Source organism: Mus caroli, unplaced genomic scaffold (assembly GCF_978045245.1).
Source record: "Mus caroli unplaced genomic scaffold, Mus_caroli_1 scaffold_8, whole genome shotgun sequence".
In the NCBI taxonomy this organism is placed as follows: domain Eukaryota; kingdom Metazoa; phylum Chordata; class Mammalia; order Rodentia; family Muridae; genus Mus; species Mus caroli.
This window is the reverse complement of record NW_028227263.1, coordinates 117,288,517-117,315,824: the sequence shown is the minus strand read 5'-3', so window position 1 is coordinate 117,315,824 and position 27,308 is coordinate 117,288,517. Positions and strand designations below refer to the sequence as shown.

The window sequence follows — 27,308 nt, the reverse complement described above, 5'->3', positions numbered from 1 at the left end:
GAATCAAAGGTAAATGTCAACTGTTATGTCTAAAATATCTTGAGTAAGAGCTGACCACTGGGCAGCTCTTCCTGTACTTGCATATGAGCTCAGTGTTTTTTGTTTGTTTGTTTGTTTGTTTTTTGTGGCTGACATTGAAGAATGCTGCTAATAAGCCAAAAAGTTTTAATACTCATGCTCTGTTATCTCACTGTTCTGAAATTCCCCAGTTCCCCACCATCCACCCCCCCCCTTACTTTACTCAGGCCCTATCAGCTTTAGGTTTGCTAATAATATACTTTGCCTAGGAAGCCAGCAGCTCCCCTCCTTGCCCTTTAAACTTTTGAACCTGGTTTCTCATATAAAAAGCCTACCCTGAGAGCAGACTACTACTACAATTAGGCTCCCGAGTCCTTTTTGCAGTCCTGAACTCCAGTACTATGGTACGTGTTTAATAAACTAGTCTTGCTTAACTGAGCTTGGTGTATCTAAGGTTTGAGTGGCGACTTCCTGAACTCCAACACAGCGACAATGAACCCTGGGAGTGTCCAGAACTGTTTCTCTCTGAAATCGCTAAACTACCTGCGTTCAAACCAACCAATTCTTTAGCTCAGTCTTTTCAAATTTACCATAGTCCCTAGCAGAGCACAGCGAGGTGGAATCCCACTCAGTCTCAAGCAAAGATACAGCCAATTACAGGCTGATTTGATCTTACTTCTTTTGAACTTTAAAACTTCAGTTTGTCTGTCAGCTCCACAGGAGAGAAAATCAGTTACTAGTAGAACCCGGAACTATTTTGATCACAGTGGGGAGCCTCCCCTTTAAAGTTGGGTAGTACCCCCCTCCCCGTGGGAACTCTCACAAGCCACAGGACGCAGCTCTCAAATGGGCTGGGCCAAGTTGCATGCTGGGAGCTCTCTGCAGCCCCGGGCTTCTCGGATCTCCGGTAGCTAGGGCTGTAGTTTTCAGGGCCACCATGGCAGAAGTAGTGGATAGGCTCTGGGTGTCCTGGTGCCGTTAAAGCGGAAAGTCCGATCTTTCTGGTCGGAGGAAGAAATCTCTAGTTGGCTCCGGTCTCCACGTAAGGCGGGAACCAGCCGGCTGGGTGTGGATGTGGACCGCGGTGTGGGGTGCTTGTGTGTTTATGTGTGTGGGGACAGTGCTGCTGCAGGTGGTGGTGGTGTGTGTGTGTGTCTGTCCGAGTGTGCACACTTTGAATTCTCTGCATTATCTCTGTCACCCAGTGTCACCCGGCTTGTTGCTCTCTGCTCCTACTTTCTCCCCTGGCCACAGGGGCTGAAGCAGAGGACCAAGCTTCAGAGAGAAGAGTGCGGAGTCTGAAGGGAAGCTTTCCCTGAGGCCCTGAGTTGAGCATTTCAGGACGGAAGAGTCTCTAGGGTTGCTTAAGAGAGCAGGCAGCAGCCGGGCGTGGTGGCGTACGCCTTTAATCCCAGCATCTCATCTCAGATGTAGTCTGGGATCTTACTCAGGCTCCGTGCCTCAGCCATTACAAAGGAGGGCTGAAGTAGAATGAGAACTTTATTGCTGCACAACTAAGATTAAAGAATGAGCTTGTGCTTTCTTTCTGTTTAAAAATGAGGTTTTAGTTTTAGAATATGGAATTGTCAGTAACTGAAGGAGGGACAGGCAAATTGACACCTCCACCATTGTGTCCCTTACATTGTCCCTTCCCTTTCCACTTAGTATTCACATTATCGTTTCAGTGACATCCCTTGACATCTTCTCTCTACAATCACTTCTTTTTCTGAACATATTATAGATAGGAGTCTCCAGAGGTTAGCGTTAGGGCTTTCACATCCCTATCTGTTAAATTGACTCCTATTTCAATGGCATCACTCATCCTATCTTTACAGGCCTGCCTCTCAAAGCAGCAGAAAACTGCGGGTGGTAGACTACGTCTGTTCACCATTTCAGCTGGGAAAGTGATAGCACTGAATTTGGCATCTTTGAAAGCTAGTGATTTTCTGACTGTGTGAGTGTGTGTGTGTGTGTGGAATGGGTAATGTTGGCCAGATCTAGATGAGCAATGCTGTGATTGATCGTGGAGTGTGGATCTGTGGTATCGGGTTGGAGTCTTGGTTCTGTCCCCTCAGGCTCTCCAGGCCTGTCGTGAAGGATGTTAGGATGCCTGTGGTGAAGCCTGTTAGTGCAGTGCCGCCATATCCTAAGGGCCTGGTGTGCTTTAGTTGTTCTCTGTGAGGCCATCTTGGGTTCATTCCCCTCAGGGTTCTGCAGGACAAGGGAGTGTGAGAAACAACGTGATTGCTGGGCAGTGGTGGCACACACCTTTGATCCTAGCACTTGGGAGGTAGAGGCAGGCGAATTTCTGAGTTCGAGGCCAGCCTGGTTTACAGAATGAGTTCCAGGACAGCCAGGGCTACACAGAGAAACCCTGTCTCTACAAAAAAAAAAAAAAAAAAAAAAAAAAAAAGCATTAGAAATAATGCGATTACTGTTGGATATTTAAGAAAGTGACTCAAGAGCCGGGTGTGGTGGTGCACGCCTTTAATCCCAGCACTTGGGTGGCAGAGGCAGGCGGATTTCTGAGTTCGAGGCCAGCCTGGTCTACAAAGTGAGTTCCAGGACAGCCAGGGCTACACAGAGAAACCCTGTCTCGAAAAACCAAAAAAAAAAAAAAAAAAAAGAAAGTGACTCTAAAAGAAAAGCTAGGCTTTGTGGGGTACATTTAATCTCAGCACTTGAGAGGGAGAAGCAGGAGGATCATTGTGAGTTCAAGGTTGGCTTGGTCCACATAGCAAGGTCCAGGCAGCCGGGCCCACACAGTAAGACCCTGTCTGAAAAACAACATTTAAGAGTGTTTTTTTTCTGCATGTCTGGTGCTTGAGGAAGCAAAAAGAGGATGTCAAATCCCCTGGAAGTGGACTTAGTGATGGTTGTGAGCCACCATGTGGAAGCTGGGAATTTAAACCCACCCTGCAAGAGCAAGAAGTACTATAAGCCCTGTGCCATCTCCGCAGCCATCTGAGAATGGACACTCTTAACAGAGGTGAGGAGGCCTCCCATTGTGACTTTAATGTCTATGGTTGCCCATGTTTTAATTAATAGGTTTCCTGCCCGGTGAATTGTCTACATTTCTTCTAAAGTGACTTGCAGGAATTTAGATGTTAAGTCCTTGTCAAGTTTATAGTTTGCAATTCTTCTCTCTAGATTACCTCTCTGCACTGTTGACTGTTTCCTTGCAAGTGGAAGGGTTTTTAGTTGGATGTGAATCCCACTTTTCCGTTTTGCTGTGGTTACTGTGTTTTTAGAGTAATAACCCAAATCTTCCAGCTCCATGGAAGAGTTCCTCCATATTTTTTCTAGTAGTGTCAGCCTCAGTTTGTAAATTGTAATCTGTTTTGAGTGGACTATGCCTGTGGTGCCTCTGAAGGTCCAATGTCATTGTACTGAATGTTAAAACTGAGTCTGACCAGCACCGCTGATTGCAGCACCACATAGGCCAGGCTGGCCCAAGACTCTGAGCAAGCCTCCTACATCAACCTCCCAGGGCTGGAATTATAGACCCGTGCTGCCACATCCAGCAGATCCTCCTGTGCTTTTATCTCTGGCCAGCTTTGTCAGTCACCAACTTTATGAAGCATAAACAGTTATAAATGTCATGAGGTTACACTAAAACTATCACAGAAATATAAAGATAGGGGCTGTGGCAATGGCTCAGTGGGTGCAGTGCATGCAAGCATGGAACTATGCAGTGCAGGATGCAGCAGTGCATGTCTGCAGTGCCAGCCCTCCTATGGCAAGACGTGGGGTGGAGACAAGAGAATCCCTGGCAGACTGGCTAGCTTGGTGTACACAGAGGGAAGGGGGGATAAGGAAAGAAGGAAAAATTGTTTATGAATCTTGTGGAGAGAGAAAAGTATGATTTCATAAGATTATCAGATGTGTACTTGAGAGTTGGGCATGGAGATCCATGGCTGTAATCTCAGCATGGGAGAGGGAGGAAGGAGCTTTAGGAGTTCAGAACCAGCCTGACATATAAAAGAGGCCATCTCAAAAACAAATAAACAGTCACAAAGTGTATTGAACCAAGGCTTAGTTAGACCTGTTGGCTGGAGCACCGAGTCCCCATTTGGTGATGGCTGCTCCGTGGTGCAGCATCTTAGGGAGGTCTGAGGGTTCTGTGTGCTGCTCAGAGCTTGTGAGTAGAGATGAATGCAGTGCAGAGCTCAAGATGGCCCTCACACAGCTCAAGACAGAACAATTGTGTCAGCCATGCGGAGGTTGAGAAACTCAGTTCTATGGCACCTAGACCAAATTTAGTAAGATTTTGTTCAAAATATCCCATAATATGGAGAGGGAAACATATCAAACTCACCTCCTGTGACAGGATGTTTTATAGCTAATTATCTCCATAAAGGATCATGGCTTAATTGAGACGACATAAGTGCTATCATAGATGAGGGAAGGTTCTCAGGACAGTGGTCCATGGTGCACAGTGCCATTCACTAACAGTGGGCACAGAATGCTGGACGCTGCCTGAGCACTGCAGCTGCAGCCCCTCCAGCCTCGCTGTGCTTCAGCCCTGAGTTTACACAGGAGGGGCCACCTGGATGCTGTGAGCCCCTGTGAGCCTTGATAGTTGGGGTTCCAATAGGAAGATCTGAGATCTGCTCACAGTAGGAGGAGCGGCCCAGGTGCAGGGCGAGCTGGATCTCAGGGTGGAAGATGGGATCCCTTCTGCTGGCCTCTTCTGGAGGAAGTTCAAGGCAGACATATTTGTGCCCTGCACTCCCACACTGCTCCCTTGGCAGTGGGTTGTCTGGGTTAGGAGGGGATCGGCTTTGTGTAGACTCCTGTGTGCTTCCAATTTGTGTGTGGGAGGCTGTGAGCGGTGTGTGGGGGAGAGAGTGAGTGGGGAGGCTTGAGAAATAAGTGTAGTTGATGACATCACAGTGACAGAAGTCAGCCTGGGAACATCAAGTCACAATGCAGTGATGGCTTTCTTTTTGTCCCCCAGGGGAGGAAGTCTGAAGAAGAATGGCCAGCTCCAGTTCTCAAGACATGGTCTGTGTAAGTTGACATTTTTCTCTTTGACATAGGGTGACTTCAGGTTAGGTGACTCCTTCTTGTCTTTCCCTCTTGAAGCTTCCCAAGGATCCGGAATCCCCCAGCCCAGTCTGCCCCTTTCCAGTGAGGGCTGGCAGGTCTGAGCACTTCCTGTCTGTGCCTCTTCCAGCTGGCACTGGGGTTGTCTTTGAATGCATTCCTCCACACGTGCTCTCTGCTTGGTCTGTGCTCAGGGAGGACTGTCCCTGCAGTGGAGGTGTCAGTCCCACAGGGAAACAGGGGCCTTGGGGGCTTCAGAGCTTTGAGGGGATGGTCTCATTGAGTGCCCTGGGAAACCTGACTGACATCTGTGGTGTTGTTAGGCTAATGACCCTGTTATGGAAGGGTTATGGAAGACTGAAGAGACATGCTGACCACCTGAAAGGTTTTTTTGTTTGTTTGTTTTGTTTTGACCAAAAATTATAATATGGAATGGTATATAGTTTATAGAAGTCATTCTCATGACAACAAATCTTAATGGCATCATGTGATAGTATAATAAACTCACGGACTCACAGCAGTCCTTGTGTGTTTTACCCTGACCCCAGGTGACATTTCCCTTCTGTGGGTATAGCCTGAGGGATGTGGGTGGAGTGGAGAGGCACAGGTATTGGCTGTGTAGATGGGCACAGTTGTCGTTTATGGGGCGGGAGGCTCATGCAGTCAGGTGCCTTGAGCATTTCCTTATGGCTCCCTTCCCACGCTTGAGTCCTTTCCCTTCTGGTTTCCATCTTGAAAGCTTCCCCAGTTTCACTCTCCTTGTGTTTGCTCTTTCAGGGGTCAGTGACATTTAGGGATGTGGCTGTTGACTTCTCTCAGGAGGAGTGGGCCTGCCTGGATGCTACTCAGAAGGTCTTATACAGGGACATGATGTTGGAGACCTACAGCAACCTGGTCGCAGTGGGTAAGCCTGTGCCCCATGGATGGGGTTCAGTTCTCAGCAGCATCAGGGGCTCACAACCAGGTGTAACTCCAGTTCCAGGGGGTCTGATGCCTTCTTCTGGTCTCCATGGCCACCGTACTCACATGTGGTGCTCAGACATACATGCAGACAGGTCATCACATACAAAGAACATAAAATAAATTTTAAGCAATGGAATTTTAAAAAGAGATAGCTGACCTTGTCCTCCTGCCTAAAGGAAGAGTGTGAGATCTGTAGGGTTGAAGCTAGGATCTTCATAAAGTGGCTGCTTTTCTCATCCCTTGGAGATTCTCTCACTGAGCTCTAGGTTCAGTGAGAGATCCTGTCTCATGAAATTAAATGGAGAACACTCAAAGAAGACCCCTAACCTGTACACAGGTTAGTCTGTGTCCTTACACACATGCGGACAGGCATACCCACACACCCTGGTGCACACTCCCTCCCGAACACAAAATTACACCATACACGCACACATATGCAACTAAATAGATGAGCCGAATGATTTACTTAATAACTTGATTTAATTTTATTTAATAACTTGAATCGATTTAAGCATTGTAGTAGAAGTTTCATGACGAGCTGTCTTTTTCAATGGGCAGAATGTAAGGGTGAGCTGTAAATGTGAAGGAAGGCAGCTCAGAGAACGCTTATGATGAGGATTCTCAGCAGCAAGCTGCAGTGCAGTGGCGGAGCACTTCCAGCGTGCTCTGGGCCTGCGTGCCCTCCTCGCATGAATACATGAACGCATGGCTTTGTTTCTGTAGGTTAACCAGTATTCAAAATATCTGAGTATAGCATTTCATCTTAATATGAACCCTATCTCATAGTTAGCAACACAATCTAAATAATTAAGTTATTGTTATTATTTAAAATTTTTATTATTATTTGAATTTTTTTTTGTGGTGGTTGATTTTGTTGTTTTGAGGTTCTTTTTGTTTCTTTGTTTTTTGTTGTTGTTGTTGGTTTTGTTTTTATTTGTAGTGGTGGTGTTTTTTCTTTGTTTGTTTGGGAGGGTCAGGTCTCATGGAGCCCCAACTAGCTTTGGACTTGCTATGTAACTAAAGCTGACTTTGAACTTCTCATTTGCCTTCTTAAACTTCTTCTTAAGAGAAGTGACTTCAAGTGTGTGCCACCGTGCCAAATCTTTAGATGGAAAAGTTGAGCAGAGAAATCTGATGGGAGTCGCCTAAATGAATGTCATTATTAGTGAACTGCAGAGATGGGGTCTACACTAGACAATATGGGTTCATGTTCTCACTACTCAGTTCTGTTTTCCTCTTACGTGACAAGCCCTGTCTGCATTTAAAGGAGATTAAAACCCTAATCTGAAGCAGCTGGTTTCTTACCTAGGTTGCTTTTTCCTCTTTCTCTAATGTCTTTCTTCAGCACTATTTTTGGCTTTTAGAACTTTTTTATCTGTTTGTCAGAGACAAGGGTCTTTGCTCTGCAGCCCAGACAGCATAGCCTGGCTTAGTCCCACACCTGCTGGTCTCACAGGCGTGATCCACCATGCCAAGCTGTTTAGACCTTATAATAAAAAAAGTCTGTTTTTTGAAAATCTACACAGGCAGGACATGGTGGCATATACCTTCAGCCCCAGCATTTGGGAGGCAGAGGCAGGCAGATCAAGTAAATTCAAGGACAGCCAGGTCTACTTACTATGTTCTAGGACATCCTGGGATTATTAGATTGAGTCTCAATAAACTAACAAACAAGCAAATAAATGTATACACACTGAGCCATCTCTATCTTTCTTTTAAGTGGGAAGTTGCATTTCTAAGCCAGATCTGATCGTCTTACTAGAGCAGGAGAAAGAGCCCTGGATGACTGTGAAGGAAGAAACAGACAGGCCGAGCCCAGGTGAGTAAGAGTGAAGTGTTTCATTATTGGTTGTGTGTGCACACACGTGTGCAGGTATCCTAAGAGGCCCTAGAGAGGGTCAGCTCCCTGGGGCTGGAGTTATAGTGGCTGCTGAGTCTCTAACCCAGGGCCTCGGGCAGAGCTCTCAGAGTTCTTGACCACTGAACCAAAGCCAAGACAGTTTCAGCACCAGTGAAAGCTGTAACGCAGGGAGGGGCACCAAACGTTTGAATTCTGTGTCTTCATTGTCACTGTAGTCACGGTGTGATGGTGGCTCCTCCCAGCAGCACTGGGGAGGTGGCAAAGGCAGATCCCTTGGGCTTGCTGGCAAGTCAGCTCCAGGCAGATGAGAGACCCTGACTCAAAAAGAACAGATGGACAAGCCAGGGGAACATCTGAGTGCACACAGCACAGCCTGTGATGGCTCCTCTTTTTGTCAACTTGACCACTTTGGGAATTAACTACAACCCAAGCAGCTGGGTATGCCTGGGAGAGGCTCAGTTAAATCATTCAATGTTGGAGGACCCACTTTTTGTGTCTTTGTTTTACTTCCTGACTGTAGCTCCCCCTCCCTCCTCTCCATCCAGGCCTTCTTCCTGCCTCCTCACTTCTCATCCACTCCTCCTCCATTTCCCTTCAGAAAAGAACTGGCCTCAATTGACAACTAGCCATGGCAAATGGCGTTTCAGTAAGCATGGCCACCTCCTCTCCTAGGCCAGACAAGGCAACCCAGTAAGGGGAATGAGTCCCAAAGGCAGGTAACGAGTCAGAGACAGCCCCTGCCCCACTGTTAGGAGTCCAACCAGAGATTAAACCATACAACTGTAACATATGTGCAGAGGGCCTAGGTTGGGCCTATGCAGGCTTCCTGGTTGGTGGTTTAGTCTCCATGAGCCCCTGTGAGCTCAAGTTGGTTGATTCTGTATGTTTTCTTGTGCTGTCGTTGACCCCTCTGGCTCCCACAGTCCTCACAATCCTTCCCCCTCCTCTTCCTCAGGATTCCCCAAGCTCCGCCCAGTGTTTGGCTGTAGGTCTCTGCGTCTGTTCCTATCAGTTGCTGTATGATGCCTCTTTGATGTAGCAGAATATCATTAGGAATCATTTCATTCACCTTTTTTTTCTTTCTCTTTCTTTCTTCTTGTTGTTGCCGCCATTCCTGTTTGGTTCTATCTTGAGTCCTGTTTGGACTATCCAGCCTCTGGCTCCTGGACTTTGGAGAAGTCTCAGGGGTGGGCTCTCTCTCATGGCATAGGTCTCAAACTGGACCAGTCATTGGTTGGGCATTCCCACAATTTCTGTGCCACCTTTACCCCAGCACGTCTTGTAGGCAGGATATATTGTAGTCGAAGGTTTTGTGGCTGGGTTGGTGTCCAAATCCCTCCACTGGAAGTCTTGCCTGGTTACAAAACTCGGCCGTTTCTGGCTTTGCTAGGATTTTTTTTTTTATCCCCTATTGCTAGGAGTCTTAGCTAGGGTTACACTCACTGATCCCTGGGAGTTTCCATTGTCCTGGGTTTCTAGCTTCAGTTGTCTCATCAGTACTCTCTCCCACCCTCCTCACACCTGATCTTTCCTGTTCCCATCCCCATTCCCATCCCTACACCTCATTGCTCCCCCATGTCATCCCTCCTGCCCATCCACCCATGATATCTATTCTGTTTTCCCTTCTCAGTGAGATTCATGTGTCCCTCCCTTGAGCCCTACTGCTTACTTAGCTTCTTTGGGTCTGTGGGTTGTAGCATAGTTATCTATTACTTTATGGCTAACATCCACTTATAAGTGAGTACATAACCTGTTTGTCATCTGGGTCTGGATTACCTCTCTCAGTATAATCTTTTCTTGTTCCATCCATTTGGCAGGAAATTTCAAGACATCATTTTTTTAAATAACTGAGTAGTATTCCATTGTGTAAATATACCACATTTAAAAAAAAAATCCCTTCTTCAGTTGAGGCACATCTAGGTTGTTTCCACTTTCTGGCTATTATGAATAAATCTGCTATGAACATAGTTGAGTAAGAGTCCTTGTGGGTTGGTGGAGCATCTTTTGGGTATATACTCAGGAGTTGTGTAGCTGGGTGTTGAAATAGGTTGATTCCAAATTTTCTGAGATATCACCATTTTAATTTCCAAAGTGGCTTACATGTTTGTGCTCCTACCAGCAATGGAGGAGTGCTCCTTGTTCCACATCCTTGCCTGCATGAGCTGTCATTTGTGTCTTTAATTTTATCTATTCTGACAGGTGCAAGATGGAATCTCAGAGTCATTTTGATGTGCATTTCCCTGATGGCTAAGGATGTTGGACATTTAAGTACTTTTCAGGCATTACAGATTCCTCTGTTTAAAATTCTCTGTTTAGGTCTGAACCCCATGTTTTAATTGGATTATTTGGTTTGTTGATGTCTAGTTTCTTGAGTTCTTTATATGTTTTTGGATATCACCCCTCTGTTGGATATGGGGCTGGTGAAAATCTTTTCCCTTTGTATGCTGCCACTTTGGCCTTTTGACAGTGTCCTTTGCCCTATAGAAGCCCTTCAGTTTTATGAGGTTGATTGTTGATCTTAGTGCCTACATGGTTGGTGTTCAGTTCAGGAAGCTGTCTCCTATGCCAGTGTGTTCAAGGTAGTTCTCCATTTTCTATTCTAAGTCTTTAGACTTAGTCTTTTCCATTTTATGTTGAGGTCTTTGATCCACTTGGACTTGAGCTTTGTGCAAGGTGATAGCCATGGATCTATTTGTGTTCTTCTACATGCCAACATCCAGTTAAGTCAGCACCGTTTGTTAAAGATGCTTCCATTTTTTCCAATTTATATTTCTGGCTTCTGTATCAAAAATCTGGTGTCCATATATGTGTGGATTTAATTCTAGATCTTTGACTCACTTCCATTGATCAACCTGTCTAGATTTGATGCCAATGCCTCATGGTTTTTATTGCTCTGTAGTACAGTTTGAGATCAGGGATGGTGACACCATCACAAATTCTTTTATTGTACAGGATTGTTTTATCTATCCTGGGCTTTTTGTTTTCCTGTATGAATTTTAGTATTGTTCTTTCAAAGTCTGTAAAAAATGGTGTTGGAATTTGGTGGAAATTGTATTGAATCTTATAGGTTGCTTTTGGTAGGAAGGCCATTTTTGGTATGTTAATCCTACCAAACCGTGAGCATGGAAGATCTTCAATCTTTTGATATCTTCTTTAATTTCTTTCTTCAAAGACTTTAAGTTCTTGTCATACAGGTCTTTCGCTTGCTTGGTTAGAGTCAACCAAGCTATATTATTTGTGGCTATTGTAAAGGGTGTTATTTCTTTGATTTCTTCCTTAGCCCATTTGTCATCTGTATATAGGAGGGCTACTGATTTACTTTAGTTAATTTTATGTCCAGCCACTTTGCTGAAGGTATTTATCAGCTGGAGGAGTTCCCAAGTAGAATATTTGGGTTTGCTTATGTGTTCGATCATATCTTCTGCAAATAGCAATTTTTTGACTTCTTCCTTTCCAATTTTAACCCCCTTTATCTCCTTTGGTTGCCTTATTCTAGCTAAAACTTCAAGCACTACACTGAATGGATATGGAGAAAATGGACAACCTAATCGTGTCCCTGATTTTAGTGGAATTGCTTTAAGTTTCTCTACATTTAACTTGATGTTGGCTATTGTCTTGCTGTATGTTACCTTTATTGTGTTTAGGCATGTGCCTTGTATCCCTGATTTCTCCAAGAATTTTAACATGAAGGGGTATTAGATTTTGTCAAGGGCCTTCTCAGCATCTAATGAGATGATCATGTATGTTTTTCTTTGTTTGTTTATATGGTGAATTACATTAATGGATTTTCGTATGTTGAGCCATTCCTGCATCCCTGGGATAAAGCCTACTTGATCATGGTGGATGACCTTTTTGATATGTTTTTTGGATTACGTTTTTTTTAATTTTATTGCGTATTTTTACATCAGTGTTCATTAGAGAAATTGGTCTGGAATTCTCTTTCTTTGTTGACTCTTTGTGTGGTCTGGGTATCAGGGTAATTGTGGCCTCATAAAATTAATTTGGCAGTGTTCCTTCTGTTTCTGTTTGGAGAATAACTTGAGGAGTATTGGTATTAGCTCTTCTTTGAAAGTTTGGTAGATTTCTAGACTAAAACCACCTGGTTCTTCTTCTTTTTTTTTTTTTTTTTCCTGGTTGGAGACTTTTAATGACTGTTTTTATGTCCTTAGGGGATCTTGGTTTACATAGATTGATTATCTGATCTTGTTTTAACTTTGGTAAGTGGCTTTTAATGGAGAAAATTGTCCATTTCTTTGAGATTTTCCAGTTTTATGGATACAAACTTTTGAAGTAAGACCTAACAATTTTTTTGACTTTCCTTGGTGTCTGTTATGTCTCCCTGTTCATTTCAAATTTTGTTAATTTGGATAGTCTCTCTGTCTTTTATTTAGTTTAAATACAAATTTGTCAATCTTGTTGATTTTTCTCAAAGAACCAATTTTTGTATTATTCTCTTTGTTTCTATTTTGTTTATTTCAGCCCTGGTTTTGATTAATTCTGGCCATCTACTCCTCTTGGGTGTGTTTGTTTCTTTTTCTTCTAGAGCTTTCAGGTGAACTGTTAAGTCAGTAGTAAAAGATCTCTCCAATTTCTTTAGCACTGTTTTCATTGTGTTCCATAAGTTTGGGTATGTTGTTCCTTCATTTTCATTGAATTCTAGAAAGTCTTTAATTTCTTTCTTTAATTCCTCCTTCACCCAGTGATTGTTCAGTAGAGTTGTTTAGCTTCCATGAGTTTGTAGACTTCTATTGTTTCCATTATTATTAAACTCCAGCTTTAATCCACAGTGGTAAGATACAGGAGGTTATTTCATTTTTTTTTTTTTTTTGTATCTGTTGGGACCTGTTTTGTGACCAGGTACATGATCAACTTTGGAAGCTTGGTGAGGTGCTGAGAAGAAGGTATACTCTTTTTTGTTTGAGTGAAGTGTTCTGTACATCTGTTAGGTCAATTTGACTCATAATGCCTGTTAGCTCAATTATTCCTCTGTTTAGTTTCTGTCTAGATGACCTGTCCATTGGTGAGAAAGGGGTGTTGAAGTTTCCCATTATTGATGTGTGGGATGTGATGTGTGATTTAAACTTTTAAACAATAATTGGGTTTTTTTTTTGGTGACTATCACATCATATACCCCAGTCCAACTCGTCTCCCCCTCCTCTTATACCTTCTCTCCTCCCTTGCAACTCCTCCCAACAACAAAGGGGAAAAAATTTCATTGTGAAAGCTATGGTGTGTCACAGAATGTCCTATTGTACACACTTTTGTCCACACTTCTTTGCTTGCAAATGTTCATTGCAATGACTTGTTGGTCTGGAATGAGGCTTCTGGCTTCTGCTACTCTATCAATACTGAGATCTCAATGAGACTCCTCTCAGATATTCTGTTGTTGCCCTGTGTCATGGAGATCCTGTAGTTTTGGATCTGTAGGACTGGCCCCTTCGTGCACTCCAGCAGTTCATCAATGGGATAGAGTTGGGCTGGTCCTGGATCTGGGCATTAGATGTATGGGCTCTCCTGCTGTCACACCCTCGGGGCCAGCTCACCAGCAACCCCTACAAGCAGGTACAGCTCTACCCTGCTGTCCAGGTGAGGTGCACGGCTGTATCTTGACTATTAGAGCTGGTGAGGGATAGGGCCAGCTCTCCTACTCTCGTGACTCTGGAGCCAGCTCTCTCAGCCGCCATAGATATGGAGCAATGGGGGGGGGGGGGCATCTGTCTGTGTCTCTCTGTCTGTCTGTCTGTCTGTCTGTCTGTCTGTCTGTCACACACACACACTGCTGTCCACTGACAAGTTGCTGGTCTAGCTTACCCATGCTCATGCCCTCAGGGCCAGCTTACCTGCACCCCCACCACCAGGGTCAGCTTGACTGTGCTGTCCAGGTGAGGTTCAAGGCCCGCTCTTCCAAGTGCTGCAGCAGGTGAGGGGCAGGACCAGCTCTCCCACTCTGATGATCTCAGGACAAGGACAGCTCTCCTGTCTGCTATAGGTGGCAAGGGATGGGTGGTGGCATCTTTCCCTCCCCCCTTGTCACTACATGGCAGAAAAGTGGTGGGATTAGCTCTCCCACACCACACCCCTGCCTTGCCTCCAGGGTCAGCTCTACTGTGCTGACCAGGTGAAGTGCAGGGCCTGTTTTCTCAAGTGCTGCAGTTAGTGAGGGGCAGGGACAACTCCCCTGCTCTCATGACTTCAGGGCCAGGTCTCCCACCTGCCACAGGTGGTGAGGGGTAGAGGAGGGTAGCTATCCCTTTTTAATGCCACCAAATGGGAAACAAGTGTTAGGGTCATCTCACCCACTACACCTGCAATATGCAATGCCCACTTTCCTGAGTACTGTGGCTGCCTAGGGGCAGAGTCAGCTCTCTTGTTTCCATGCCTCCAGGGCTAACTCATCTATGATGCCCAAGTGGGTGGGGCCAGTTCTGCAAAGCCCTCAAACATCAACATGTCCCTGGTGGCAGCCCAGACCAAGAATGTTTGCCTGACCTTTGGTGGTAACAGACCCCTGATGCTACAGGGCCAAAGACTCAGATTTGGCCCCTTATGGCAGCACAGGCCAGGACCCTACCATGGTCCCAGGTAGCATCACCAGCCTGTCAAATCTGGCTCTTCCTAAATACCCTCAACTTTCCAGAACTGCCTCTACCTATTGTGCCCACACCCTTCTGTTTCTTTTCCATTTCTCCATCACTTACTTGCTTCCCCATGCCTGCTTGGTGTCCTACTAGTGGCCATCTCAGGCTGACTCCTAACGTGGCCAAAAATAAAAAAATAAACCAAAAATTAAACAAACAAACAAATAACAACTGCAACAGCAAAACCTTTCAAAATAAAAAAGCACATACAAAAAAAATGTTACTAATTGATATCATTTTGTCTTATATGCTGTGTTTATGTCTACCACTGCATGTTTAAACGCTTTTTGTTGAACTCTTAGATGGTTGGCCACTGATATGACAGTTGATACTAAGTGTTTCATGTATCCTTTTTTGGGCTATTATACACAAACAATTTTCCATCAATCCTAGTTAATATAAACAATCTTTTACTATCATACTAAGAAAATGATCATTTTAGTAGTGCTACCCATACAGTCTTATTTATGTATTTTCCTATTTTGATTTAATTTGGTTTAACTTAATTTTGTGGAAACTTCAGTGTCACATTTCTTGAATGTATTTATCATTTGGCTTCCTTAGTCTTCTTTTTCTTCTCCCCTTTTCTAAAAAAAAATTTCTCACATAATAAATGCTGATTGTGGCTTCCCCTCCCCCTGTTCCTCCCACTTTATTCCTACCTCTCCCATCTGGATCTACTCTGTTTTTCTCTCTCCTTAGAAAATAAACAGGCTTATAAGGGATAATGATAATATATAATATAATATATATAATATAATATAATATAATATAATATAATATAATCTGACACATTGGAATGGGACAAAAAAAAATCCACAACCAAACACAGAAAAAACCCAAGTGAAGGCACAAGAAAGAGAGACCCACTTGTTTACACACTCATGAATTCCATAAAAACACTAACCTGGAAGCCATAGTTCATGCACAAAGGACTTGGTGAAGATTGGGTAGTGCAGGCCCTATGCAAACTGCCGCAGTCTCTGTCAAGTCACATGAGGTTTTATTGTGTTCATTTACAGAGTCTTGTTTTCTTGATGTCTTCCACCCCTCTGGCTTTTACACATTTTCTTTTTTTTCTTTCTTTCATTTTTTGTTGTTGTTCTTATTGTTTGTTTGTTTTTCAAGACAGGGTTTCTCTGTGTAACCCTGGCTGTCCTGAAACTCACCCTGTAGACCAGGCTGTCCTGAAGCCCAAAGATCTGCCTGGCTCTGCCTCCTAAACGCTGGGATTAAAGGATTGGTCTACCAGCGTCCAGCATTTTACATTGTTTCTGTTTATCTCCTCTTCCATAGGATTTTGTGAACATTTAGGGGAGGGTTTGATAAAACACCTTCTAGGGCTGAGTGTCCAAGGTCTCTCAATTTTCGCATGTGTTTCGGCAGGAACTCTTCTTTACAAGTTTGGTAGAATTCTACACCAAACCACCTAGCCCTGGCGTTTCTTTGGTTTGGAGGCTTAGTTACTGACTCCATTTCTTAGTGAAATGGAGTTTTAGGTCTGTTTAAATTGCTTAGCTGATCTTTATTTACTTTGGTAAGTAGTATGTATCAAAAACAAACAAACAAACAAACAAACAAACAAACCCACCAGTTATTTTTAGACTTCCCAATTTGGTGGAGCGCAAGCTTTTAAAGTATGTTCTTATGGTTCTTTGAATTCCCTTAGTATTTGTCTTTATAGCCTCCTTTCATCTTTAATTTTCCTCACTTGGATCTTCTCTCTCCACTTTTTAGGTAATTTGACTAAGGGTTTGTCAGTCTTACTGATTTTCTCAAAGAACCAACTCTTTCTTTCATTGATTCTTTGTATTTTGTTGTTGTTGTATTGTTGTTTCTATTTTACAGAAGTTAGCCCTGACTTTAATTATTTCTTGCCTTCTACTCCTTTTGGGTGTAATTTCATCTTTCTATTCTAGAGCTTTTAGGTGTGGTGTTAAGTTGCTAGAGTGAGACCTCTCTAATTTTTTTAATGTAGGTTCATAGTACTATGAACTTGTCTCTTAGAATGCCTTCATCATATCCCCTAAGTTTGGTTGTACTGTGTTTTCACTTTCATTCGATTCTAGGAAGTCCTTGATTTCTTTTATAATTCTGTCTTGGCCCAGTTTTCATTCAACTTGACCAGTGTTGTTCAGTTTCCATGGGTTTGTAAGCTTTCTGAAGTTTCTGTTGTTATTTATATCCAGCTTTAACCCACGGTGGCTGCATAAGTTACCAGGTGTTATTTGGATTTTCTTATATCTTTTGATACTTGCTTTATGGTCAATTCTGGAGAAAGTTCAATGAGATACGTAGAAGAAGGTAAAATCTTTGATGTTTGGATGAAATGTTTTGTAGGTATCTGTTGTATCCATTTTGTTTATAACAACATCAAGTTAGCTCTAGCATTTCTCTATTTAGTTTTGGTCTGGATGATCTGTCTATTGGTGAGAGCAGGATATTGCAGTCTCCCATTATTAGTGTGTGAGTTTCAATATGTGATTTAAACTATAGTACTGTTTCTTTTATGAATTTGGGTGCCCTGTGTTTTATGCATAGAAGTTGGTGGATTTTTTTTCTTTGATAAGCGTGTATAATCACTCCCTAACTTGTCTGTTTGGTATGAAGTCTATTTTGTCAGATATTAAAATGGCTACTCCAGCTTGTTTCTTGGGTCTGTTTGCTGGAAAAACCCTTTTCCAACCTATTACTCTGAGATTATGTCTATCTTTGTTGCAAAGGTGTGTTTCTTCGATGCAGCAGACGATTGGATCCTGTCTGGGTCTTTTTATTGGAGAATTGGGACTGTTAATATTGAGAGATATTAATGAGCAGTGTTTTGATTCTTTTTCTTTTGTTGTGGTGGTGTGTATGTTTCTCGTCTTTTGATTTGCTGCTCTTGATTTATTTATTCCTTGTGTTTTCTTAGGTATAGTTAATCCCTTTAGGTTAAAGTTTTTCTTCTAGTACCTTTTTTTTTTTTTTAAAGATTTATTTATTAGTATAAGTTCACTGTTGCTGTCTTCAAACGCACCAGAAGAGGGTATCAGATCTCATTATGGGTGGTTGTGAGCCACCATGTGGTTGCTGGGATTTGAACTCAGTACCTTTGGAAGAGCAGTCGGTGCTCTTACCCACTGAACCATCTCACCAGCCCCTTCTAGTACCTTTTGTAGGCCTGGATTTTTAGATAGATATTTCTTAAATTTTGTTTTATTGTGGAATGTCTTATTTTCTCCATCTATGGTGACTGAAATTTTTGCTGAGTATAATAGTCTAGGTATGTCTCTGTGGTTCTTAGAGTCTGTAGAACATCTCTCTAGTCACGTCTGGCTTTTAAAGTTTTCATCGAGAAGTCTTCATTTATATGTTACTCAGTCTGTTTTCCTTGCAGCCTTTAATATTCTTTCTTTGTCCTGTACATTTAGTGTTTTGATCATTTTGTGCTGAGTAGATTTTCTTTTCTGGTATAGTCTCTCCTTCTAGATGTGACCTGAACCTTGGTAGGCATGTCATTCTTTAGATTAGGGAAATTTTCTTCTATGATTTTGTTGACAATATATCCTGTGCCTTTGACCTGGGATTTTTTTTCTCTCTTCTATTCTTATTGCTACGTTTGCTCTTTTCATGGTGTCCCAGATTTCTTGCATTTTTAAAAAAAGAATTACTTATGTATTTATTTTATGTATATGAGTACTTTGTAGCTGTCTTCAGACACACCAGAAAAGGGCATCAGATACCATTGCAAATGGTTGTGACCCACCATGTGGTTGCTGGGAATTGAACTCAGGACCTCTGGAAAAGCAGTCAGTGCTGTTAACCACTCTCCAGCCATCTCTCCAGCCCTTTGTGCAGGAATTTTGTTAGTTTTACCATTGTCTTCACAGAGATATCTGTTTCTTCTATTGGGTGTTAAACGCCTGGGATTCTGTTTTTTATCTTGTGTATTCTTTTTGTTTGGCTTGCCTCTGAGGTTCCTGTTCGAGTTTCTAAACATTTCTAGATTCCCCTCCGTTTTGGTTTTCTGTATTGATTCTATTCCTACTTTCAGGTCTTGAACTGTTTATGTGTTCTTTCCATTGTTTGTTTGTGTTTTCACTCTCTATGGTTTTCATTGATTTATCTATGGGACGTCTTCATTCCTTCTTTAATGATCTCTGTCATGTTCATAAAGGCTATTGCAATGTCCTCTTATTGTGCTTCAGCTATGTTGCAGTATTCAAGGCCTGCTGTGGTAGGGTTGCCATGCTCTAGTTAAACCTGCTGGGTTTATGTTTTTATGCTGACTTCTAGGCATCGGGCGTTGGGAAGACTGTAATCCTAGGTGCTGGTATTTGTTCTTATCTTTGTTGGGTGTGTATTTTGTTCCTTGGTTTCTGTTGCACTCTCTGTTAGGAGAGTATGGTTTATTAGGTGCTGCCTGATAGGAAATTCTTGTGGGATCCTGATAGGTGTGGCTACTGGGAGTTGCAGGTAAAGTGTGTTTCTGGATATTGACAGCTGACACTTAGCAGTGAGGATGGGCTAGGGGTGGAGTACAGACAGGGACCATAGTAGGGAGGAAAGCAAGTGCTTGACTAGGATCTGCTTAGTCCCCTGGGAATGGGGGACCCTAGATGGTCTGCTGCAGAGCTGGGATGTGACTAGGGATTGGACTTGGAGGAATGGAGGGAGAGGCGCAGTTAGTGCACCTGTTTCACCTCCCAGAGTGGTCTTTGGGTTGCCAAAGAATGCCTGTTGGACTTGGAGGCTGGGATGAAGCAGTGAATGGGGAGAAGCAGGCTTGGAGGTGTGGATCTGTGTGATCTACTGAACATAGGGTGATTTGCTACAGAGCTTGGGACGAGACTAGGGGATTGGATTTGGAGGAGAGGAGGGGTAGGTAAAGATCTGTAAAGATCTCTGGATGGATATATTTATTCTGCTTAAAAATTCTAATGATTTATTCCTCCTCTTTCTTTCTGTTTTCTTTTTAGCTTGTTTTTGTTTTTCTCAGACAGAGTCTCATATCTAGTCCAAGCTACCCTAGAACTCAGGACCCTGTACCTCGGGCTCCTTGTTGCTGGGATTACAATTGTGTACTTCCACCACCACAGTTTTACCCCGTTTTTGTTTTTTGTTTTCAGAATTCCAAATCCAGACCATAAAGAGTGTTTCTTTACATAAATTTTTGCTATTGTTGCTCTCCTTGCTCCTGTTTAGTTTCTCAGAAAATACCTTACAGCCTGGCCATTTATTTAATGGACTTTATGGTATGAGAAAATTGTGTATGTGCAGGTGCATGTAACAGGAAGATAAAGTACTCTTGCTTTCTCTTTTCCTTTCAGATTTGGAGTTATGTTATGAAGCTGAAAATATGTCTCCAGAAAATCAAACCTATGATATAAATTTATTCAAACAGAGAATAAAGCAATTCAGTAAAACTTTTGATCTCAAGATTTGCAGTTTTACTAGTGGCCCCAACTATAATACATCCAAGGGACTACAGAGTTCTCAAGAAGGCGATGATAATCAAAAGATTACTAACAAGGAAGAAATGCCCACTTATACCTTCCAGACTCTTGCTCACAATACAGAAAAGGCATATGAGTGTAAAGAGTGTGGGAAGTGCTTTGGTTGTAGGTCAACTTTTACTCAGCATCAGAGTGTTCACACTGGAGAGAAGCCCTATGAATGTAAGGAGTGTGGGAAGGCCTTCAGACTCCCTCAACAGCTCACAAGGCATCAGAAGTCTCACAGTGGTGAGAGACCTTTTGAATGTAATGAATGTGGAAAGGCTTTTCATCTTCCAGACCTGCTTAAATATCATAAAGTCATTCATACAGGTGAAAAACCTTTTGAATGTGAAGTATGTGGGAAGTCTTTCAAGCGTGTCTCCCACCTTGTTGGACACAGGACTATTCATGCTGGTGTGAAGCCATATGAGTGTAGTGAGTGTGGGAAAGCCTTTAAACGTCGTTCATACCTAATGCAACATCAGAAAATTCATTCTGGTGAGAGACCCTTTCAGTGTAAGGACTGTGGGAAGACCTTCATTGTTCTGGCTCAGCTCACACGGCACCAGAACATTCACACTGAAGACAAATCATTTGAATGTAAGCATTGTGGGAAGATATTCAGCTGTGGCTCATTCCTCTTGCGGCACCAGAGTATTCATACCAATGAGAAACCCTTTGAATGTAATGTATGCGGCAAGGCTTTTAGGCTTCAGGTATACCTTTCCGAGCATCGGAAAACTCACACTGATGAGAGACCTTTTGAGTGTAAGCTGTGTGGGTCAGCCTTTAGACGTAAGGACCAGCTTAATGAACATCAGAAAATCCATACCAATGTAAAACCCTATCAGTGCAAGGAATGTGGGAACTTATTTCGCAGAAAATCAAGTTTTACTGAGCATCAGAGTATTCACAGTGAAAAGAAGCCCTTCAACTGTAAGGACTGTGGCAAGGTCTTTAGACTTAATATACATCTCATGAGACATCAGAAGTCTCACAGTGGTGAGAGACCTTTTGAGTGCAAAGAATGTGGAAAGGCTTTTCATCTTCCCAGTCAGCTTACTTACCACAAAACTGTTCATACAAATCAAAAACCATTTGCTTGTGAAGAATGTGGGAAGTCCTTCAAGCATGTCTCCAGCCTTATTGAACATAGGGTTATCCATGCCGGTTTGAAACCATATGAATGTAGTGAGTGTGGGAAAGCTTTCAATCATCGCTCAAACCTCAAGCAACATCAGAAAATTCATTCTGGAGAGAGACCCTTTGAGTGTAAGGTCTGTGGAAAGGGCTTCACTGTTCTGGCTCAGCTTACTCGGCACCAGAGCATTCATACTGGAGAAAAATCATTTGAATGTGGGCAGTGTGGGTCCAGTTTCCGACTTAAGTCCCAACTCAATCAACATCAGAGAATTCATACTGATGTGAAACCCTATCAGTGCAAGGAATGTGGAAAGGGCTTTGTTCGTGGTACAGCCCTTAGGATTCATCAGAGAATCCACACTGGTGAGAAACCATTTCAATGTAACAAATGTGGGGAAGCCTTTCAATATCACTACCAGTTTCTTGGACATTTTAGAACTCACACTGGCAAGACGCCTTCTGAATGTGAAGAATTGTGGCGGATGCCTTAAAGTACATCAAAGAATTCATGCTGGTGAGAAACCTTACAAATGTTGAGATTTGTGAAGGCTACTAGTCAAGCTTGGTTTGACATACTAAAATTCATATTAGTAAGAAGCCTTATGATGTAAGATGTGGAAAGGCCTTTAATGATATTGCTAAGCTAGCTGCATATTGGGGAATTCATACTGGTGAGAAACTGTGAATGTGAGAAATGTAAGAAAATGTTTAGATTTACTTCAGCCTTCAGTGCACATTGGAGAGTTCTGAAGTGGAAGTTTCTGGGTTTTGGGGGGACTAAGTTGTGTCATGTGATATCGTTTTGAAAACTGTCTTATGAGAGGATGTTATGCTGAGAACAGACACGCGGTGTTTTTCTGGAAGCTTCCTGGTAAAAGGGCATGTAATGTTTTGCTGGAGAGGAAATGTGATGTTTGGAAAAGTATAACTCAACAGAGAGCGAATGACACTCTGGCATTGGTTTGCCTTGCCACTCTTTGCTGGTCTTTGTTGGGCGTTGCTGACACTGGACTTCACTGATGATGCTGTGACATTGGTTCACCTTGCCTTCTTTGATGATCATTGCTTATTGTGACTTTGTAGAAAGAAACGCACCAAAGAACTTGTATTCTAATGGCTTCTTGCTGCTTCTGAGGACTCGGGCCAATTAGCAGAGCCTTTTGGTTTCTTCGGGATGGACCTGCCATCCAAGTGGATTGAGCTACTGCTGCTGATTCATATGAACTGAACTGCTGATATCCTGACAGTGAAAATTGTAATCGCTCAAAGAACTATTTCTAAACAGGTCCATATCTGGCTTTGTCCTATTAACCTTTTCCTTTTTACTACCTCTGGTGGCTGGTGAACTAGAAGGGAGGTTAAAGTGTGTAAAAACCCTTATTAAAATAGGTTTTGAAAATTCTAAGGTGGGGCTGGTGAGATGGCTCAGCGGGTAAGAGCACTGACTGCTCTTCCGAAGGTCCTGAGTTCAAATCCCAGCAACCACATGGTGGCTCAACAACCACCCGTAATGAGATCTAACGCCCTTGTCTGGTGTGTCAGAAGACAGCCACAGTGTATTTATGTATAATAACAAATAAGTCTTTGGGCTGGAGCCAGCAGGGACTGAGTGAATGGAGTTGACTGGAGCAAGAGGGGTTGACCGAAGCGAGTAGAGGTCCTAAAAATTCAACCCCAAGAACCACATGAAGGCTCACAACCATCAGTACAACTATAGTGTACTCACATACATTAAAAAGAATCTTAAAAAAAAGAAAGAAAAATATTCTAAGCTTACAGAATTCATATTGATATGAAGCCCTATCAGTGTAAAGAATGTAGAAAGACCTTTGGTTGGAGCTCAGGCCTTCTTCAACCTAAAGGAATTAATGCTGGTGTGAAACACTATGAATGCAATTGCTGCAAATGGACCTCAGTCAGGAAAACTCAGGGTTCTGGTTACAGGGGAGCAAGGAGTTGGTGAGGATGACAAACAGACACGGACACAGAGAGAGTGTGTATCTGAATGTATTGTTTCCAAACAAGCACCAGACTTTTAATACAGAATAAAACAAAGAAGTAGGGTGTCACAGCAGGAAAGGTACATGGAAGTTATCTGACACAAAACAGAGGGATGCCTTCAAAGGACTGGCAGGAACCAGGCAATGTTTACAGTAAAGATAAAACAGCCCTGCCTAGGGTCAGCTAATGATAGGGACCAGGTAAGGATTTCACACCCTAGTCACAATTTATGCTATTCCTTTGAGCCTTGTGAAAGCTAGCACCATGGGGTTCTGCTCTAGCAGGCTTTCTCATGAATAATGCAACACTGTAGTTCCTCCTTAAGCCACAACCCTCCTTTTTCCTAGGCCATGGTAAATTCTTGCATATGGTAGTAACTAGGCTGCTCTTTTAAGTATCTGTAGGGAATCTCCATTTGTCAGAAGAACTCACCAACTTTTCTTCTAATATGCAATGTAGTCTGCCATACCTGACTGTAATGAAGATTCTAAGTATACTTTGCTAAGCTTGCCCTGAGATTTCTATCCTGCAAACTGAGATGCCTGATAACTGTCAACACTGAGGCATTTCGTCTGGATGAATGATATTCCTACGCAATTCCAAGCCCAGGGTCAGCTCAAGGACTGCCCAGGACATTAGAACACTGGTGGAGACTAATCTAATTTAGCTATATTTCAAAATCAATCCTTAAAGGCACTTATAATAAAACAATACTGAAAAAGAACAGACAGATCCATACACCAGACTAACATGGGAACAGGAATGTGCTATGGGAATGCCAAAGTTCCAGGAGACTAAGTTTCCGTGAAACTCTTTGCCTCTGGACTGCGTCCAGGTTTTTAGGCCTGTCACATGTGTCACTACTGGAGTGGGTGTAGCATGCAATGAATGTGCAAACACTTTTAGAATTAGCCAAGCTCTTACATCTTTTCAGAGAGTCTACAAAGATCCGAACCCTATGAATGTGGATACTGTGGGAAAGCCTTTATTGTAAATGGTGAGGTTAGAGAACACCCGAAAGTCCATGATCATCAGGAGTCCTATACATGTAACGAAGGTAGGTACGCGTTTGTCTGGAAATATTAGTAAATATTAGAGAACTCATTGGCAAGACTTTGATTGAAATGAAAATGAGAAGAACCTTAATCTGTCCTAGGATTTGGTCAACAAGAGTATTCATAATCACTTGACGTTAAGAAACCGGAAGAGACTGAGAATGTGGGAAGCTTGTTCAGAGGAGGCACCCTGCTGAGAAAACCTTCAAATGAGAGAAAGAGCAAGGTGGCCATCACGTTCTTGATATATGTTCTATAAACATAATTCGCCAAACACTACTTAGCCATGACAGTCAACTTAGAGCAATTATTAGAATTAGGTTTACCTAAAGTGCCTTCCTTGTCTCCCAATTAACAACCCATAGCTCCCGTTTGTTTCCTTTCTTTTTGAATAATTTGCTGATAGCCAGTACAATACCAACCAAAGGTGTGGAATAGGGTTATATTAGATAATAAAACACTTCAGGGAGTATTTGGTTGATGCCTGTGTTCTTTAAAGAATCTTTTACATTGATTTCATGTTTCTTAGCATTACTGTAACTCATCTGAGTGGCAAAGCATATTGCAGATTGCAGATAGTTTTGAAAAGCTTCATGCATTCACCCACTATTAAATTTTACATAACTTCATTCTGTATACAATCAATGAATGAGATAAACATGAGTGGATTTTCATTGACAATCCATTTTTAAGTTTGTGGGTAGAAATATTAAAAGTGCAGCCATAGACGAATAAGTGCTTTCTAAAAGGGTTAAAGCCATAAAAATTTCGAAAGGTAAAGCCCTGTAATTTATACTGTGTCCAGACGTTAAGATAAACTATACCTTTGTGACAAGGCAGAGATTTCTCCATCTTCTGTTTGTGCTGAGGTCATTTTAGGTTTGACTAGAATTTGACTTTCTTAGAATCTCCTGGAATCCTACCTAACCTCTATTCTAGTACTGTGAAACCAGGTGATGCCTGTGATAACTTAAGATTCCTGTTAAACTGCCTTTGTGTGCAAACGTCCCCCCACCCCCCAACTGCTTATCTTGAATTCAGTTAAATTGCTTTGGGCAAACATTCCCTCTGTAGCTAGTGAGCAAGATAAAAGAATGTAATTTTTTTTTATTTTAATAGCCTCTTGCTTAAAACATTTGTGCTCCCCTTAAGTCCTGAATACCTGAGGGTAGTCCCAGCCAACTGGAATAAGGATTTTATGTTGATTAGAAACTGTCTGAGTGGTAGTCTCTGCTGGACTTCCTGAAACACATCAAAAATAACTAAATTGGAATCACTTATAAAAATAAATGTGTGAAATTTTTATGCATAGACAAATGTTGGAATAGTCAAGAACACACTTCTGTATCCTCATCTAGGCTCCAAACTATTAACAGTTTATGTTGACCCTATTTTTATCTATATGGGATTTAGGGCTGTACCATTAAGAATACATCTTAGTGTTGGATATGGTAGTACATGCCTAAATCACAGAAATTTGGGAAGATGAGGCTGGAGGATGAAGAGCTGAAGGCAAACCTAACTATTTAGTGTCTTCAAGTTCACTTTTGACTGTAGAGACCCTTTTGTAGACATAACATTTTATACCTTACATGTATCAGTCAAGATGGACTGCCGTCTATACCACAGAACCATAATTATTCTTAAGGAAATAACCCAGGATTTTACAGTGTTCACACATTTGTCATTGTCCTCCAAACTGTCCTCTTTACAAATTAGGAGAGCCCTATATAGACCTTGCTCTGTTCTGTATTAAATTTTCAGTATTGATTGAACCCAGGGCCTGCTACATCATAGCAGTGTGCTACAATTCCAGACTTTAGCCATTGTATATTCTATCCAAAGGAAGTTAGGTTCAGGCAAGACATTTTGGGTAAAAACATATGTATATTGTATGCCAAGTTGTTCTGTGTCCAGAAGCATTTATGGGTCAGCTGCCACATTGTTGTTGAAATTTGTCATTTGGGTAAGGTGGTAGGTGCCAGCGCTCCACTAAAAGGTCAAGTTTGTTGTGGATAAGTAACCTACGAGCAGAGATACTTTAATCCTGGGTCAAATATAAATAATTCAAATCAATTTATGAATGAATATTAAAATAATGTTAACATAATTCAAGATGTGTGATGTAACTGATGCTGTACTCAGTACACAATTGGTACCATTCAGTGTAAGCAGGAAGCCAAGACTGTTTTGACTGGAACCCTGTTTCTGTTGGCGCTTGAGCGCTGAGTGAGAGAATCTTCACAGGATCCAGAGCAAATCCTGAACCAATATAAAGATGCCATAAGAAGTAAATAAGATGAAAAGGAAATAGTTTCTTTTTTTGTTTGTTTGTTTGTGTTTTGTTTTGTTTTGTTTTTGAGACAGGGTTTCTCTGTGTAGCCCTGGCTGTTCTGGAACTCACTCTGTAGACCAGGCTGGCCTTGAACTCAGAAATTCACCTGCCTCTGCCTCATGAGTGCTGGGACTAAAGGCCTGTGTCACTACACCCAGCTTTTTTTTTTTTTTTTTTTTTTTTTTTTAGTTTCATGTTTTAAGGCTTTTTTTAAATGTAAGTGCACTTTGTGTGCGTGGTGTCTGAGGGAGCCAGAAGAGGGAGCCAGATCCTCCTGGAACCAGAGTTAAGATAGTTTGTAAGCCACTCTGGATGATAGAGCCTCAGTGTAAACCCTCTGCAAGACACAAGTGCTCTTAACTGCTGAGGAGTCTCTCCAGTCCCGATGATAATAACTTTAATGTGAAAAGAGAAAACTTTTTCAAGATCATAAGTTTACATGGATTTTTCTCCATGTATCTTTTTACAATCATTTGAATTTGATATTTTGCTGGCTTTTAAAGTCTATTGTTACGGTGCCATCTGGAAAATGTAGATCCTATTTGATAGTGCCTATCTGGAATATATTTACTATTTGGTACTTTCATGTGAATGACATCTTTGGGAGAGTCTGCTATGTTCCTAGTTTGCCACGGTGAAGGTATTTGTATAGTAGAAAATTCATCGATAGGTGTTTTCACCAAAAGAAAGAATAAACTGGAGAGAAGATCTAGTAAGTATCACCGTACAAGATACCGTATGATCACGCTTGTGTGTTACACAGAAGCA

General features: G+C 42.2%; 1 protein-coding gene across 1 annotated transcript; it reads left to right on the top strand.

Annotated features, from left to right (window-relative positions):
* Window positions 1-265: 265 nt before the first annotated feature.
* LOC110298309 (uncharacterized) lies at window positions 266-26,693 on the top strand. The gene is given in 7 exon segments (XM_029479226.2): window positions 266-1,060; window positions 2,847-3,007; window positions 4,979-5,031; window positions 5,845-5,971; window positions 7,751-7,849; window positions 19,839-21,624; window positions 21,626-26,693. Coding segments are annotated over 5 exon segments (2,106 nt in total). The 5' UTR covers window positions 266-1,060; window positions 2,847-3,007; window positions 4,979-4,998; the 3' UTR covers window positions 21,687-26,693.
* The last annotated feature ends 615 nt before the right edge of the window (window positions 26,694-27,308 follow it).